The 18,575-nt window shown below is 32.9% G+C and overlaps 1 protein-coding gene and 1 long non-coding RNA gene across 2 annotated transcripts; one reads left to right on the plus strand and one right to left on the minus strand.

Moving 5' to 3' along the window:
- Positions 1–2,358: 2,358 nt before the first annotated feature.
- Positions 2,359–2,889, plus strand: LOC145806281 (uncharacterized). Its single transcript, XR_014349205.1, has 2 exons — positions 2,359–2,504; positions 2,571–2,889. It is a non-coding gene; the product is annotated as an uncharacterized LOC145806281 (long non-coding RNA).
- Positions 2,890–3,297: 408 nt separating this feature from the next.
- On the minus strand, positions 3,298–5,943 carry LOC114276679 (uncharacterized). The gene has a single exon (XM_028218488.2). The coding sequence runs from the start codon at positions 5,856–5,858 to the stop codon at positions 3,852–3,854; it is 2,007 nt and encodes a 668-aa protein (XP_028074289.2). The 5' UTR covers positions 5,859–5,943; the 3' UTR covers positions 3,298–3,851.
- Positions 5,944–18,575: the final 12,632 nt, after the last annotated feature.

An 18,575-nucleotide genomic window follows, 5' to 3' on the forward strand; every position in this document is an offset into this window, starting at 1 on the left:
AAGATATAGACTAAATGGAACACAAGTACTAGAATGCAGATTTATCAAAAAATGACCCAAAATAAAAGCTTTTATTTTTTATTTTTTTAAGGACCGATTATATCAATATATTTTTTAATATTTTGTTCTGTTGAGGGTTATTATATGCCCAAATTTTTTTTTTCACAGTTAAGTTTAACTATTTTTACTGATTGTTTGGAGGGATTGGAGTGTAGGATTGAACTCTATGCCTAATATCTCACCTAATCCGTTGTTTGATTGAAAAATTGTAAGCTTGACTAATAATCTAACTAGACTATTAGTTGTCCCATATATGAGACTATCTTGTCTTAGGGGAGGGTAAGATACAAAAGTGTTGGACCAGCAGTCCTTTAGATTAGCTGGTAAAATAGCATTTTTGTCCTTCAAGTATTTAGGCCATGTTTGGTTTAGTTTTTAAAAATTTGTTTCATAATTTTTTTTAAAAACTAAAAATTAGTTCCATGATAAAAATAAAAAAATAAAAAATAAATTTTAAAAATTCAAAAATATCTTTTTGATATTTATTTTTGTCAAACTAGTTCTATTTTTTCAAAAAATTCTGAAATTATTTTCTTGTGATATGGTCCATTTGAATTTCTATTGTTGTTGGATAATTAATTGTAATTTGCATTAGGACATTTGATGAATCCGTTGTGTTGGGAATTTTGGCTTTCTATCGCATATGTAATTAAGATTTTAACAGTTGTAATTTTTATTGATACTCTTTTTAATGTTGTGTATTGCACTTAGTAAAATAAAATAAAATTTAAAAGTCTTAATTAAAAAATAAAATAAATTTATTTAATTTTTATTAATGTTATATTTATTTAATTTTGTAGAAGTTTTAGCCAAAAATTAAATTAAATTTATAAATCAGATTTAATATTGTTATTACTTACTAAACAATTCAAAAGGGCAAAATAATTTTTTGAGCTTTTATTCTCTTCATAATATATCAAACATACATAAGATTTAATAGAATAGTTATTTCCTGACATCTAATTTCAAGATTAAACAAACATGGGATATATCTAATTTTCAACCAAATAGTATGTATCCTAGGATTAACAATTTGATGGATTATAATCCCTCCTTATTTAATCCGTCCAAACAAACATGATTTATGTCAAGTCTTCCATTCGTCTTAACATTTTTATAATTGGTGATCATATCATTTCTCCTTACCTTTGTATCTATAGGTTTTTATTATACATAACAAAATCATTTAACCCTCTTCTCTTTTAATTATTTTCAATTGATGCTATTTTTATCATTTCACGAAATATATATTCTTTTCTAATGATGTTTTTACTAATATTTTCACACATCCATCCACCTACGTATTCTCGTATTACTTACACTCATTTTATAAACACGGAATTTCTTAGTTAAATAACTTTTTGTCCGGTGAAATATCACTGGGATTAGTATCTCTTTGAATCGATTTTGTTTGGTTTGATTTTTTTGAATTTGTTTTTTAAAATAAAAAAACAAATAAAAACTAATTTTGTAAAAAATAAATAAATAAAAACACTCATAATTTTTAAATGATTTTACATTTTGTTAGGATGAAATAAACTTTAAAAAAATAAAAAATATATTTTTAGTGTTTATTTTTATTAAATTATTTTTTATTTTTTGTAAAAAACTAATTCTGGAATCGAAACAAACCGAGGAAGTTTTGTTGATGTTGAAAATATAGTTTATTCATTAATTATTTATTTAAAAAAGGCACTCCATTGGCATGCATTGGAACTTCTAAGTCTGCAAGTGCATATAAGGCCTTTTCCTTTATAAAAAAGAAGAAGAAAAAAAAAAAAAAGTGTTTATATATTAGGTGGTTGTTGTCAAGGTCCACCAAATTTCATGGAGTTAGCTGTTGCTTCTCTGTCTATAAAGCCCACTGATAGGTATTAATTAACCAAACATTAGATTATTATTTTTATTAATATCTCTTGTCCAATATCAAGTACTCCTATCTTTATTATGATTTTCTATGAGTTGCTTTATTAGGTTTCTATTTTGTCCCACACTTAATAATATTTATCATAAAAATCAAAAATATTAGCATTTAATTTTGGTAAACACTTCTAATTTTAGACGAGTTTTTGTTTATTTTTCATGGTTTTTTTCTCTTCATATTGTAGTCAATTTATTTTACTATTAGGTGCATCTGACTATAATATAGGAAAAAAAATTACTAAAAACAATCGAAAACCCATCTAAAATTAATTTTTACAAAATAAACAAGTAACTCAAATAAAATCCACCAAACAGCAACATTTCGCCAACCACCCGAAAGCATTGATAAATTTCTCAGCGCTAAACGATGCAGCTATCCATTTCAACTTATTTTGCTCAGTCCCTTCTGTGAACTACATTGATGAACGCAAGACCCGGAAGTGGCGTTGGAGACCCTCTCTCTAAGTGATTTTCGACGACTTTCCAGCATGTCTCTGGCGAGCTTCCAAAACTCTTTCAAGGTGTAGATCTAGGTTTTTTATGGCTAGGAAGAGGGGTTTCAAGAGTTTTTTCAAAACTCTTTCAAGGTGTAGATCTAGGTTTTTTATGGCTAGGAAGAGAAGTTTCAAGAGTTTTTCTTTTGATTTCGGTATAGATTTTTGAATTTTTGATACCCATAATGGTTCTTTTTTCTTTTAATCCTCCTTCCATACTATTCCTCTTTCATACTATTCTAAACCAAAACTGTTAGAAGATCAATGATTTTTCGAAGATCATTTTTTTTCTTTACGGTTTTGTATTTTATTGTTTGTAATTCTTGTTAGGTTACTTGTTTCACCCTTTATATGTTGTTTACTTTTATTTTAATATAAATACTTTATATCTCTCTCAAAAAATAAAATAAAATACATTGATGAACACACAACAATACATATATAATCAATCAATTTAACGGTTAATGTAAATTTTCAGTATTTTTTGGGAAGTACCACTAGTATTAGTATTGTTGATATATAAAAGTCAATGACAATAAAAAAATGAAGTAAAATTTGTGTTCTCTCTTTTTTTTCTTTTATTGTTTGTTCCTCTCCCCCAAAATTAATGTTTTGTTAAGGTTTAAAAAATTATATTTCGTACATTTTTATAATACTTATTTCTTGCAAAATGTATAATTTTTTAAGCTTTCATATCTTTAACGACACACATTAACAAATTCTAGAAATTAAAAATTCAAGCATTAACACAAAAATTAAAGAGAATAAAGGAAACATTAAGGAAGCAAATGACACAACTGAAATTCTAGTGCAAATAACATTAACATACCATAAACATAATATTTTCATTTTTATTTTTATTTTTTTAAAATCTGAAATCAGACATTTCAACCAGAAATCAAACTCATTGACAAAGTAGGAAAGACTCCAAAAAGGGGAACCAAAAAAAACCCAATTGGAGACAAATCCCAATATCAACACTCTCCATGACGTGCCGTATCACCAAACAATTTCAAACATGAACACACAAAGTCCAAACTCATATCCTCTACAGCTGAAATGGGTCTCCGATAGGGATCAAAAAACACAATTAGAGCCCATTCCCATTCACACTTTTCATCTACCTATATATATATATATATATATCTTTATATACTGTATATCACTCAAAATTGAGGTAAATTAGGTGTGTGAGTGAAGAAATGCTCAACCCAACTGAAAAGTAATAAAACAAGTATTTTCTGTCAATCTGTCTCAAAAAGTCAGATCATGTGAGAATTTTAAAAATTTCAACACATAATCTAACGGCTATAAATATTTTGAGAACAAGATAAAAAAATTTTGAGACAGAAGATTCCATATAGGTGATAATGTTCATATCTGGGACTGGGATTGGGCTTGGGCTTCGAATTGGGCCTGGGCATGAGCCCATATTTGAACTCTCTCTCTTTGTGAATTCATCTTCTCTAATCTCCATCCATCTTTCAGTCTAGCAATGAATGTATCAGCCTTTGTGTTCACATCTGGGCTTGGACATGTTACTGGGCCCAACGAATCTCCACCGCCCATCGGGTACGATGTGAATTTCGTTGATGAGAAATCAACGTCTTCTAATTCCGGAGAACTACACCGAGAGCTATGGGCGCTCCGTATCCTAACAAAATCACCACGGGCAACAAACTTCACCTCTGGCATTCTAAACGGTGGCGGCGGAGGCGGCGGAGGAATCAGTGGCGACTGACCGCCGCTGTTCACATTGTGATCCACCTTTGTCGGCAACGGCGGCCGGCCGGTGGTGGTTGAGTTTCGCCGCCTTGAAGAGTCAGGTGGAGGCGGCGGCGGAGGACGTGGCGGCGGTGGAGGTCGAGTTTGGCCCGTTCGTCTTGATGAGGGAGGAGGTGGTGGAGGAGTAGAGGGAGTAGAAGGTGAATGAAAAAGCTTACTTTTGCTACCGGATTTGAAAATATTGTTGAAGATAGATGACGGCGGCGGCAGCGGCGGTGGCGGTGGCGGCGGTGGTGGCGGCGGAGGAGCAGAATCTGACTGAAATTGAGTCTGGCTCGTTCGTCTCGATGATGGAGGCGGTGGCGGTGGCGGTGGCGGCGGAGGAGGTGTAGAAACTGAATGAAAAAGCTTACTTTTGCTACCAGTTTTGAAAATATTGTTGAAGATCGACGACGGTGGTGGCGGAGGAGGCGGCGGAGGAGTACTACTAGACACTGACTGAAACCGCTTACTTTTGCTTCCAGTTTTGAAGATGTTATTGAACATTGAACGCCGAGGAGGAGGTGGCGGTGGTGGAGGTGGTGGAGCTGAAACGGAGTGAACTCGCTTACTTTTCGTTCCTTTTCTAAACAGGTTATGGAACGCCGACGGCGGAGGAGGCGGCGGCGATGGTGGTGGCACTGAATGCATAGAAGGTGGAGATTGATTCGAATTATCGTAAATGTTCCTTGTTTTCACCTTCCTCTTTCGCTTTCTCCGACTATCCAAAGAATTAGGTACCTCCGCCGATATTTCCTTCGCAGTGCCACTTCTTTTCCGATCAGGTCCGCTCATCTTCCTCTCCTCCAATCCATTCAACACCGGCTGCGGTGGCGGAGGAGGAGAAGTAGTCGGCGGCGATCGGCTTTCACGCGCAACACTTTGAAACGATCTCCTCACCGGTGGCGGAGGCGGCGTAGGAGGTGGCGGCGCCGGTGACTTCGGCCGCGGAGTCTCTGTCCCCATCGTATCTACAAATTTATCCACCGGAATAACCTTAACATTCGATTCATCTCTCTCCACCTCGCTCCGCCACTCACGGCGGCTACTATACTCCGACGCCTCCGACGCCGGCGTCGATCGATACAAGTTCAATTCAAAATCATCAAAAAACCGAAACGAACTGTCGCCAGGGTCCGACACCGGCACTTGCCTCAGATCCGGGTACGAGCTACAGCTCCGCCTCAACCGGCCAGCTCCTGCCATAGCCGGAGAACTATACACCTTCCGATCAGAATACTCAAACCACTGACTCGTCCCCGACGGCTCAGATTTATCAACATCGAACGAAGCATTCGAAGCACCAACATTAGTACTGCTTCTCTCATCAGTGCCGTTCGATCCATCGTCGTTTTTTCTGGCGAAAACGCCACAGAGAATCGCAAAAAGAACGAGCAAGATGTTGAATGAGTCCCAACTTTTCTTCACTGAATTGGGTCTGAAGATGTGAGAGGTGTGAGAGAGAAGTAAAGGGATTAAGAAGAAAATGATGAGTAAAGCAAGGATTGGGATGAGTATGATGAGCACCACCGGGTTGAGAATCGGAGGCGAGGAGCGGCGGCGGTGGAGGAGGGCGGTGGTGGGTTGGGGCCAGAAGGGTGGTGAGTCTCCTTCCATGGGGTTTGAGCTTTTGGTGGATGTGGAGGAGAGAGAATTTAAAGGGGTTTTTGTGAGAGGAGAGAGAGTGAGCTTGGAAATGAAATGAAAAACTATTATACATGTAAATGTAGGAGTGTTCGCGGATCGGTTTTGTGTGGTTTGCGGTTTGGTTTTGACCCGTTCGTATCTATGTGGTTTGGGAAAAAGTCAACCCACAACCGTCCGCAGTGCGGTTTGCGGTTTGTGCGGATAGGATTTGCAAATGTGCGGGCGGTTTGCGGTTTACACTTTTTTTCTTTAAAAATTAATTTTCGAGTTTTTTTTTCCAGCGAATTTAGGCATCAGATTCTTTTTATATATTTGTGATAACAATTTTTTTATGAGTTTACAAATAAAAATTGAATATCAATGCATTAAATTAAAGTACCCAAAACAAAGAGACCCTACACTAACATTTTTGCTATGAAAAAAATGTATATCAATGCATTAAAGGTTGTACTCAATTAGAATTGTCAGTTCAGTAATCAGTAATCAATAATCAAACTATAAGTTCTATCGACCATTAGAAGAAAAATTTTATTAGGAAAAAGTAGATGAATCACCAATGAAAATCATATAAGAAACCAAGTTTAAGACTTGATAATTCTACGGCATTAAGAAAGTTGAGAAATACTTAAAAATAAGGATCCTAGTGTCATAGAGAATATAATGGTGCTCCTGTAAAAGTTACAAAGTTGGTATATAAAAAAATAATAATAATAATAATTAAAGTGCGGGCGGTTTTTGCGGTTTGCGGGTTTAAACCGCGACCCGCCCGCAACCCGCAAATTTGTCATATTTCAAACCGCATCCGCCCGCATTATGTTTGCGAAACCGCCCACTTATATGCGGGTTGGGCGGATTGGGCGGTTTTAGCGGTTCGGATAAACCGTTGCCCAGCCCTATGTAAGGCCAAGTTTGGGAAGACTAAAAAAGTGCACTTTTTGTCTTTTTGGACTAAAAAATTGAGGTTGAAAATATGAATGTTTGGGTTAACTTTTTGACTTTTTATTAAAAAATGTGTAATAAAAAATTGTAAAAATTGATTTGTAAGGAAAAATTTGAATTGGGAGTTGTGCAGCCGTAATTGTTGACTTTTGGTGAATAGTGTTAACTTTTTAACTTTTTGAGTAACTTTTTGACTTTTTGGCTTTTTTTGAAGTCCCTAAACTTGGCCTAAATGTACGGACCTAATACGGTGGACATTTTTATAATGAAATATTTTGAGAGGATTGTTAAAAGGTGATTTTTTAAATTTTTTTGATTTTTTTTAAAATATGTATAAAAAAATATGAAAGATAATATAATTTAAAATAAATTAAAAATTAAAAAAAATTAGGCTAAAGTAATTTTAAAGACAAGGTTTGAATCATGTGTGTATACTTTTGATCCTTTGAGTTTGAACAGAATAATATGTCTTTTGTTTTTAACCTTTTTGATCGCATGGATGTCCAATATTTCTTGGCTTGTGGATATACGTCTTTTTTGGAACAATTTTTAGCTGTGTTGTGAATTATTATACGAGTAATACTATGATTTTAGAAATAAAAATTCAAAATTTAATATTAATAAATTTCTTAAATTATAGACCTATAACACTAACTTCTTTGTTTTTTTTTTTTTTTTATTCAAATGAAAGTAAAACAGAGAAGATAGAGTTCATATAAATAGAGGGGATTAGACCCTCTTAGAGTTGGCGGAAACTATGTTTGCTATAAGAAAGGAAAAGATAGAGCTGGGTGGTTCATCAAAAAACACCAGATGTTCATTTTGGTTGATTCCAAGATTGGCTAGAGCATCAGCACATAAGTTTGCTTCTCTTGGGATGTACTGGATGTTGCAGTTACATCTTCGTAACATGAAGTTGGCATCCTCGATCAGAGCTATGTATGGAAAGGTTCTATCAGCTCCTTCCTGGGATAAGCTTCATTGCAATTTAAGAATCAGTCTCTATGTCTATGTTGGCCAAGCCTTTTTGCATTGTGATTGTAAGACTTTTGTAGAGACCCCAGAGTTCGGCCTCCAAGCTGGTGCAGTTCTCTAGATAACCATAGTAGCCCCATAGCCAGGTACCTGTTTCATCCCTCAACAAACCTCCATATCCAGATTGGCCACGATCTCCTTTGGAACAACCATCAGTGTTCAGCTTTAGTTTACCTGCAAGGGGAGCAAGCCAATTAGTTAGTCTTGGTTCAGAATAGGTAGGATGAAGGGGGTTTTGGAAGGCTTCCTGAATCTGTTTTGCTTGCTGGAGAATCTGTGTTGTACAGATGGAAGCTGGTTGAATGTGGTGTTTAAACACCTTCTTATTCCTGTCTTTTTCAGATATACCAGATGGTAGTTAAGAAAATTGTTGGCCATTGCAAACCAGCCATCTTACTTGGGCTTTTCATGTTCGATTGTAGCCAAACAGGTAATGCCTTCCTATGTTCTTCTTGCTACCAGTTGAGATATTGCAGATTTAGCCAAATGGATTTAGCTTTGATGCATCCTCTGAGAAGGTGTGACATATCTTCTGTATAGCCTTGGCACCTCTGGCAGATATCAGAATTTATGAAATTTCTGGTGAGTCTCATCTGGTTTGTGAGTAACCTACCATGCATGGACAGCCAAAGGAAACATTTGAGCTTTTGAGGGGCTTTAATTTTCCATATCCACTGCCAGTCTAACCCATCTTCATCCTATTTAGTGATAGCATTATAGGCTGTTGGAGAGGAGAAATTGCCATTAATAGTCCCTTGCCACCAGGAAGGTGTGTCCATGAAAGTCACAAATCTGGGTCTATAGATGCTAAGGATGTTATTTTTATCCTGTTGGGTGAGCAGATGCTGGATAGGATTCAGATCCCATTGACCTTCTTCATCAATTATCGAGCTAACTTTCATAATATTATCAATATGAGACCCTTGATAACTTTTACACAGTGGCTGAGTGCCACACCACCAGTGAGTCCATAGAGAAATTTTCTCCCCATCTCCCACATTCCATTTGATATTATCCTCTAGAACTTTTCTATTATTGATTATACTTTTCCATGTGAGGGAAGCAGTCCTCTTTTTGGGCCAATTGGAAATGGAGTGGTGTTGAAGATATTTGGAATTAAGGATTTTGCACCAAAGGTTATCAGCATTACTAGCAAGTTTCCATCCCAATTTAGAGACTAAGGTGGAGTTTTGGTCCCTAGATTTTCTAATGTCCAACCCACCATGTTTTTTACTCTTACAGACTTGATTCCAGTTCAGAAGATGAACTTTCTTGACAGTATTAGTGCTGTCCCAGATGAAATTTCTGTTTAAGCTATCTATTTTGTCACAAACAGACCTGGGAATTTCCATGGTTTGCATGAGGTGGTAAGGAATAGCAGAGGTAACAGATTGCACTAGGGTAATACGACTTGCAAGAGAGAGGGTATTGACCTTCCACCCAGAAAGTCTGTTAGTGATCTTCACTATGATGTCTTTAACTTGGTTTCTACTAATTCTACTGTGCAGAACATGAGTGCTTAGGTATTTACCAAGGTCATGAATAAGGCCGATACCACTTTGGTAGCTCAGATACAGGGCTTCACTTCTAGGGATATTAGAGGATACAAAGAGTTTGGACTTTTGAAGATTAATTTTCTGACCCGAAATTTCACAAAATTCATTCAAGACTTCCATGATGCAATCACAGTTTCTTATAACACTAACTTCAAAAAGTAAAAAGAAAATAAATCTTTAACTTTTTGATATGGATTGTTGACTTTTTGATTTTTTTAATGACTTTTAAGCTTAGACTAAAAAGTGATATTGCGAAACGAGACTTCAATTTAAAAAAAAAAAATTAGACTCATTAAAAGAGGGATAGTGTTTGTAAGTTATTTACTTGTTACCAAATTGTCACATAAATGTTTATTGAATTGTAAGTGTTTGTTAAAATTACATCATAATCACATTGACAGAAAGGGTATCAATAACAAGTGCACGACAAGTTTTGAATAATTTTTTGCTATGGATAGAGAAATTCAAGTCAAAGCTTTTAAGCCTTTGAATATATTTTGCTATGGATAGGGAAATTCTAACACATTGCACATAATGTTAATGCTCATCCTATTTCTTGGTGTCCTCATAATAAGACCCATTTTGACATGCCTGGTCTTTACAAGAAGTGTCATATCTTAATAATAATTAGTAAAAAAGAGAAATTTCACACTGGTTTCGTATATATAACAGTGTGGAGCGTGGTTGTAATGAGTGAAAAAGGTAACCCTTTACACCCATAACACTAAATACCACATCTTTAAATCATGAAAAGGACCCCCCCCCCCCCCCCCCCCCCCCCCCCCGGGTTCACTTTTATATATGTTACCATTCATCATATATTTATGTAGCTGTCCCTATAAATATATGTAAGTTCCCTACCTAAACAACCACTTCACCCTCCCTATATACTTTTGTATACATGTATAAAAATGTATATATTTATGGGATTGATTAAGACATATTTAACTTGTGTAATAAATCCAATGATTTTGACGTTTTGAAACATCTTTAAAGCTGTGTTTATCATGAACTTGTAGAAATAAAAATAACAATGTTAGAGGGTCATAATTTTTGTGGTCGCAATGGCTCAAAACTGTCCAAACGTCGTCGTTTTGGCAGTTTTGAGCCATTGTGGCCACAAAAATTGTGGCTCTCAAATATTTTCTAAATAAAAAATAAAAAAAAATAAAAAAATAAGTTTATATTCATTTAGGGTTTAGATTTCCCTCTCCATTTGTAGTTTGGTTTGTCAATCCCTTGGACAAAACTTATTTAATTTTATAATTGCCATAAAAACTGAGATGTAAATTCTCGAAACACCAAAATACAAGTTATTAAAACAACAAAGGACATATTTGGTTTTTTAAATGAAGAAATGAGCTCGAGCAAAGTTGGTCTATAAAATTTGTTTTATAACGCATTTGAACAATATATGTTACAAATTTAAAAAGACATATCAATTTTATAAGATATAAATCGATTTATCAATTGAAAACACCTCATAAATATCTTCAAGACATTCTATCACCACTTTTGTCAAAAGAATAGAAAAAAGAGAATGCCTTTCACTGTTTTTATGTTACCATTCATCATATGTAGCTGTCCCTACCTATAGTTCCCTACCTAAACAACCAGTTCACCCTCTCCTTTATACTTTCAAAAATGATTCATCCCATTAAAAATATCACCACTAATAATACTAATGCATTAAAAAAATATAAAAAAAAAAATACAATTCCAAAATTAAAACATCACATCATTAATGACAGGACCCACTGCCACCTAATTAGTGGGAGCACTAATTAGTACTCCCAAGCATTTTTCTTATACTTTTATGCACATATATAACATGTATATATTTATAATAATATTACATATTTTTTATAAAATTCATTGCATGTATATCTGCATCTTACTAACTTTAAATTTACAACATATACTCACTTTCAAACTAAAATTGGGGATATACATTTTTATGGTTCCTAACATTTTTGATATATTTATGTATTGATTAAGACATATTTAAGTTATTTAACAAAACAACTCGAATGATTTCAACCCTTTAAAACATCTGTAGGGCAGAAATATAAAATTTTACTTTTAGGGGTGAAATATTAGAAGATTTGTTATGTATTAATGCATGTAAAAATTAAAAATAAAATACTTTATTTTGGACACGGGCTTGTTATATCGAAAATAATATTAGATGAAATTAAAATATTTTTTTTAGCAATTTCATAGATTTAAAAGGTTAAATGCAGGTTCAAACATGTTTTTCAAAACAAATTTTTAAAACATATTTAAAGCAAATGTAATAAATTTAAGATCATAAAAAAAGATTAAAGTTCCCAAAGTAATATATCTGTATGTATGTAAAGGAGTTTTCTTGAGTGTGCAAGTGCACACCATGTGCCACTTACACAAAAAGTGTAAGTGTAAGGTGCAAGTATAAGTATAAGGTGTAAGTGTAAGGTGTAAGGTGTAAGTGGGTTGTACATGATGTGCAACCTCAAAAAAGATGTAAGTGTAAGGTTTAATTTTTTACAAAAGGTGTAAGTGTAAGGTGTAAGTGTAAGGTATAAGGTGTAAGGTGTAAGTTGCACACCATAACCAAACCCGTATGTAAATCGGGATAACACTTATATATTTTGTCAAGTTGGTGATATAAAAAACTATTTGCATAATGATTTAGAAAACGATTGATATATACAAAGTGAGAGGGTAATTTTTGGGAAATTGGGCCGAACTTCGAGTTTGGTTTTGAGGCCCAAAACGCAGTGGACTAGGTAAAAAGGCCGTACAGAATACTCCGGCCCAGAAGGGCAAAGATACTCCGGCCTTGGGAAGACAAAGCTACTTCGGCCTCAGGAGGCAAAATTACTCCGGCTCAAGAAGAGAATGTTACTTCGGCCCAGGGAAGAGTAATATTACTCCGGTCTGGAGGCAACTCAGAGTTAGTCCAGTCGCAGTATGTTCTGGGAAGGCCGGTGTCGGAATTAGTCCGGTCGAGGCTTACAATGGTTAGGTCGGTCAGAACTTGTTGCTTGGAAGTTTGAACTAAGCACATCAAGGTTGAACAGGGGCAGCCGAAGTAAGGAGTTAGAGGAGAAGACCGAGCTAAGGATAGTTCGGCCCTCTGCGGCTCGGTATAGCCAAATTTTACTTCGGTCGAAGGGGAGTTCGGCCATAGAGAAAACCATCCCACTTGGTTTAAGCAGTGGGGGAGGGTGTAAAAGGATAAGCATTATCCTTAAGAGATTGAATCCTAGGAGGACTCTGTATGGAGAAATACAAGTCCTACTAGGATTGTGCCATATGAAACTTATAAAAGCTCACAAGCATCACCTTGGAGGAGGTAATTGAACACAATCTTTCTGAGAACTTAGAGCTTTGTCTATTTGTCAAGTTTTCTGACTTAGGCATCGGAGAGGTTTCCGGCACACACCCGCCGGCTAGCTCACGTTTGTGTTTTCAGGTGACAAAGCGACGTCGTACGGAGGAGCGTGGACTTGGTCAACAGGATTATACGAGGAGAATTATTTCTTCCCCGTACACAAAGTATAAACAGAAAATTTTGAACTTTCTGAAGTTTTAGATTTAAATATAAATATCTTCAACTTGATTAAAGATTTAGGAGCCAACAATTTAATTTACACAAATATTTTAAAATAGTAATTAAAAAATTCTAAAATTCAGGGGGACCATTGTTCTCTCTAACCCACTTATCTGTTCTAATAGTTATTTGAAAAACACCATTCCCCAATCACCTCAATGGCCAAGAGGCTCCAAATTTGATTCTCACTTTAGGCCTGGCATTCCTATGATGGGGTTGCCTCATCTTTTTGGGTTGGTTCCTTAATGTTGCTTAGCAATAACCTCAGGAGTTGATTCAACGGCAAAATTTAAAAATAAGGTCTAATATTTCAAATTCAAATCATTTTAAGGAGTCATGAGAAGTTTGTTTGACCATTAACTTCAGGATATCAGGATTAATTAAGGTGCATGCAAGCTACGAGTAGATATCGATCCGCTGGCCGCCCAACCCAGACTTATTTTTTCAGGGATTGTAAATATTATTTTAGCCCATAGGATTGGGTTGAGTTAATATTATTAGCTCGATTAATTAATGGAATGAGTTTGGGAATTATACTTTTGGCTTGGCCCGCTACATATTTAATTTAATTAATTAATTTATATAATATATTGAACATGTATATACCATTTTATTGCTGGCCATGCGATTTTTAAGATATTTAAATGGTCATTATTTTGTTGAAGACATTCACAATTTTTTTTTTTTAAGAAATTTGAAATTTAAATTAAGGATTTTTTTTTTTTTTTTTTTAGTTTTATGCATTACTAATATTTTGGTTTTAAAAACTTTGAACTTTTGGAATTATGGGTGTGTTTCGTTTAAAAAAATTTGTAATGTTTAATAAATATGGTATTAAATTTTTAATGGTTAGTTGCTTTATAAGTTTTTGTCTATTCATGAAAAAAATAATAGGTATTATGATATTTAATTTTTTTTATAGATGTATATGATTTGATGGACGGACTTAGAAATTATGATTTATTTTGGGTTGGATTTGAGTTTGATTATATATGCTCGATGTTTGAGACCGACTTGGATAGATACAAAATCTTTGATTAAATAGTGACAACTTGGCCAATCCGGTGAATGACCGCTCCTAATGCAAGCTAAGCCGGACACTTGATTTTAAATAAATATATATATATATATATATGTATATATATATTGCCTAGTGGTACGTCTTCTCAACCCTAAAAATAGACTATTATACAAAAAGATAAGAAAAGAAAAATCTATTTATGAGTAACATATACATAAAGGAGCTTTTTATCAGTTTTTTTTTTTCCAACACCGCTATGGAACCTGAAAAATCAATGGCTCGAATGGCTCGAAATTTTAAAATCACATCGTTTTAAGATTTTTTTTTATTCTCTTACCGGTAAGATAATATTTTTCGTACCATTCGAGCCTCAATTTTTCGAGCTACGGAGCATTTTTGTTTTTTCCCTTTCACTAAACATAAAGATAATAAAAAAATGAGGTGAAAGTCCATTAATTTGTATGTTGTAATAAAAAAATTATTTGTAAATAACAATCATTGTGTTTGGTTTGAGTTTTATGGATTAAATTTTTTGAAAATTGACTTTTTTAATTTTTGTATTTTTTTATTTTTAGTGAATATTTTTAAAATTTTAAACATTATTTTTACTTTTTTAGATGCACCTTACTTAGATGTATCTAAAAAGTAAAAAATTTGTGAAAAAATATTTTAAAAAATTAATAAATACATAAAAATACAAAAAATGTACTGAATTCTTATATTTTTTTGTATTTTTGGTATTTAGTGAATTTTTAAAAGATTTTTTTACAATTTTTTTACTTTTTAGGTGTATTTATGTTAGGCGTGTCTAAAAAGTAAAAAAATTGCTTAAAATATTAAAAAAATTCAGTAAAAATAAAAAAATACGAAAAATAAGAAAGTAAAATTTTCTGAAAAGTGTTTTGAAAAATTAAAAACCTATTGGGATCGTTTGGCAATGACTTTTTTAGTTAGTTTTTTAATTTTTTTAACCTGTGATATTTTTATTTGTTTGGTTTTTTTTTAAACTTTTTAAATTTTTTGACTTTGGAATGATAAATTTTTTATTGACTTTTTTTAAAAAACTTTTTATAATTATTTAGCCCAAATGATCTGCCAAACCAGCGCTTAAAATTTGTCTGATGCATGCAACCAAAAAAGAAAAGCAACTTGCTTGGTTGATATGCATCACTTTGGATGCCATAGAATTGGGTGAAAGCTACACTTTTTTGGAGTTAGTGACCCATTGTCACCATCTTTCGGCGTTTAGCTTCAAATTGTTTCTTTCATCATCATTAAAAAATGAATCAGCTTGTTTGTTTTTATTTTTTAAAAAATACTTTTCAAAAAAATTTATATTTATATTTTTTATATTTATATTTTTTTAATATTTTAAGTAATTTTTTTTACATTTTAGAGACACCTAACATAAATACACCTAAAAAGTAAAAAAAATTATAATTTTTTTTAAAAAATTCACTAAATACCAAAAATATAAAAAAAATTTAAGAATTCAGTACATTTTTTTTTTATATTTTTATGTATTTATTAATTTTTTAAAATATTTTTTCACAAATTTTTTACTTTTTAAATACATCTAACTAATGCACATCTAAAAAAGTAAAAAAAATGTTTAAAATTTAAAAAATATTCACTAAAAACAAAAAAATACGAAAATCAAAAAATTCAATTTTCAAAAAACTTAATCCAGAAAACTCAAACCAAACACACTGAATAATTTTTTATGTATTTAAAACAAGTATTCAAAATTTGAATTTATGGAGGAAATTTCAAAATAAATATACATTTCAAATTTAATATATTCTTTTAATTTACTGGCATATAATACTAATTTATCTTCTCTATGTCTCTTGCTTATCATTTATAGGAAAATGACTCAGAGCTCGAATTCGGCTCGAAACCCAAAACGACGTCGTTTTGGGTTTCGAATTTTTTTTTTCCCTGCCTTTTCTTTCTCTTCCTTTTCTTTCTTTCTTTTCTTCTTGTTCTTCGTTGAACACAGGAGAAGAGCAGAGGAAGAAGAGAGGAGAAGAGAAAGAGGAGAAGAGAGAGGGAGAAAGAGAGAGGAGGAGAGGAGATCGTCGCAGCACCACCCCCGTCGCCTCGCAGCCGCCGATCGTCGCAGCACCACCGCCGTCGCCTCCGACCCCACCTCTGCCTCCTCCTCCCCCTGTGATTATGCCCCTCCAGTCCTCCTCCTCCTCCTTCCTCCTTCTTCTCTTCTTCTTCTTCTCCGAATTCGAGTCAAATTCGAGCCTCCAAATTCGAACTACCTATCAGAACCGTCATTTATATATATAAGACTATTTCTCTCCAGTTCTCAAATATGACTTGATTGTCAAATTTGACTTGTGGGTTCACTATGGCCTTATTTTGTTGATCCCATCTATTGATAGTTTTTATCTCTATACAGAGATTGTTCATAAAAACAAAATAGAGAAATGTTATATAATATATTGATTTTGTGTTACCATCTTGTATCATCGTTTATGTGGACATTTATGATTGATTCTTTTGTTTGAAGATAATTAAATTAAGGAATTAATGAATGAAAATGATATTTTGTTACATGCCCCCATTGATATAAAGGGGTAAAATATATATATATATATATATATACATATAATATAGCAGTCCTTTAAATAAAAATCAAATTGAAATGATAATTGTGTAGCCATATAAGTTTATCACATTTGTCCTAAAAAAATAGATAAAATATTTTCAAAATTCCATTTATAATTTTTTTAAAGATAAATATAATAAAATTATATTATAATTATCATACCATTCTTTTAGTATAAATCTGCATAGAAGTACTTAAAATATGAACCAATCAAATCATTTGTATGTGGGTGGATACAAATCTATGCGTTGAAGAAAAAATGTTCATCTTTTTATCATGTTCCACGCATGCGTGTTGTTTGTTAGCAGCACATGTTTTATAATTGAAGGTGCCATAACATTAATGTAAGGTCCGTTTGTTTTGAGAGAGAGAGAGAGAGAGGAATAAATGAGATTGGGACGGAGGGGGATCTATTAATATTATGTTTGTTTTGGAAGATGGGGAAAGGATTTATAAACTCTCCAGATTAGGATGAGCCTTGGATGTTGGGATTGAGATAGAGGCCAAAGATTTGGTATTAAAAAATTAGTCATTCGGCTTAGTTTTTTTTATATTTTTTTTTATATGTTGGGTATTTTTTTGGATATTAATGTTTAATATTTTTATATTTTTTGTTAAGTAAAAAATCATAATTTTATTTATTATTTTATATAAAAATAATTTAACAATTTTCACACTAACAACGATCATCAAAACAAACACAATTTTACTTTATCTCCTCACTATCAATCTTGTCTATTCTATCGCAAACCCTTCTATTCTACCTCTGAAAATAAATGGGTCATAAATTCTAACCTTACTTTAAAAATATTAAAATAAAATTAATAATAATAATAATAATAATAAAATAAACAATAAATGTCCATCTAATTCTCAAAACACCATGACTGCAATTCACAGTTCCTAAAAAATTAGGATAAGAAAAATTAACACCTTCCACACTTTGATTGGCCACATGGCCATTACGCGCGCTATCCATTGGTGGATTAAGATTAATAATTGTACTTATTATTATTGTGTTTTTTTGGGAACTGTTTCAAGTAGGGTCAGCTTTTTTGTGCTTTTTGTTGTCAAAAACAAAAACACAATAAAAACAAAAACAAAAAACGTACAAAACAACAAGCTTGGAAGTGTTCCCCAAGTTTCTCCTACAATTAGCGTTCGCCGGGTGGCCCATAATACTACCGATTTAGAGGAATGCAAATGAACTGAGTTGTGCTTGAGTTCGAGTGATTTAAAACTCGTTTACGTTCGATTTATTTATTAAGTTTTGGTTTGGCTATTATTTTGGGATTAAAAAATATAAAATGATAAAATAGGTTAAATAAATTAATAAAATAAAATATCATATCCAATTTATAATTATTATCATTTTTTCTTTCATAAAAATCAAAAAATCTAAACCAAACGAGACTAAAAAAATCAGGCTAAAAAAGTACCATCACAAAAAGCTGGCTATTGCCTCTTTCGGGTACTTGGCTTTTAGCCACTTTTGTGGATTTGTAGCAAAAGTTAAAAGTTGACTTTTTTGTATTTAAAGACATTTGGGAAGTTAGTTTTCAGCCACTGGTGAAATTATAATTCTATCCCTCATGGGTCAAAATGTGTTGCATGGGTGAATTTGTAAATATTTTAAATTGAATAGGGGTAGTTTGGTTATTTTATTGTGATTTGATATTATAAACAAATATTATTCATAAAAGCCAAAAGTAATTTTTTACCAACTTCCCAAATTACTTGTCTAAAAAAGTCAAAAGCTTAGTTAAAAGCAAAAAAAAAGGTCATGTTTTATCATCTTCTCAAAACACCCCAATATTAGCCAAAACTTAAATGAATAACATTGAGCTAAAAATTTTTAGTTCGTTAAGCATAACTAAAATTAAGCTCAGTTTGAATAGGCCGGTAAACATAATAATAT

Source organism: Camellia sinensis, chromosome 13 (genome assembly GCF_055761805.1).
Source record: "Camellia sinensis isolate YWXY chromosome 13, ASM5576180v1, whole genome shotgun sequence".
Lineage (NCBI taxonomy): Eukaryota > Viridiplantae > Streptophyta > Magnoliopsida > Ericales > Theaceae > Camellia > Camellia sinensis.

Bases quoted from the DNA above. Each gene is read 5' to 3' on its own strand.
- LOC114276679 (XM_028218488.2), bottom strand. From the start codon at position 5,858: ATGGAAGGAGACTCACCACCCTTCTGGCCCCAACCCACCACCGCCCTC.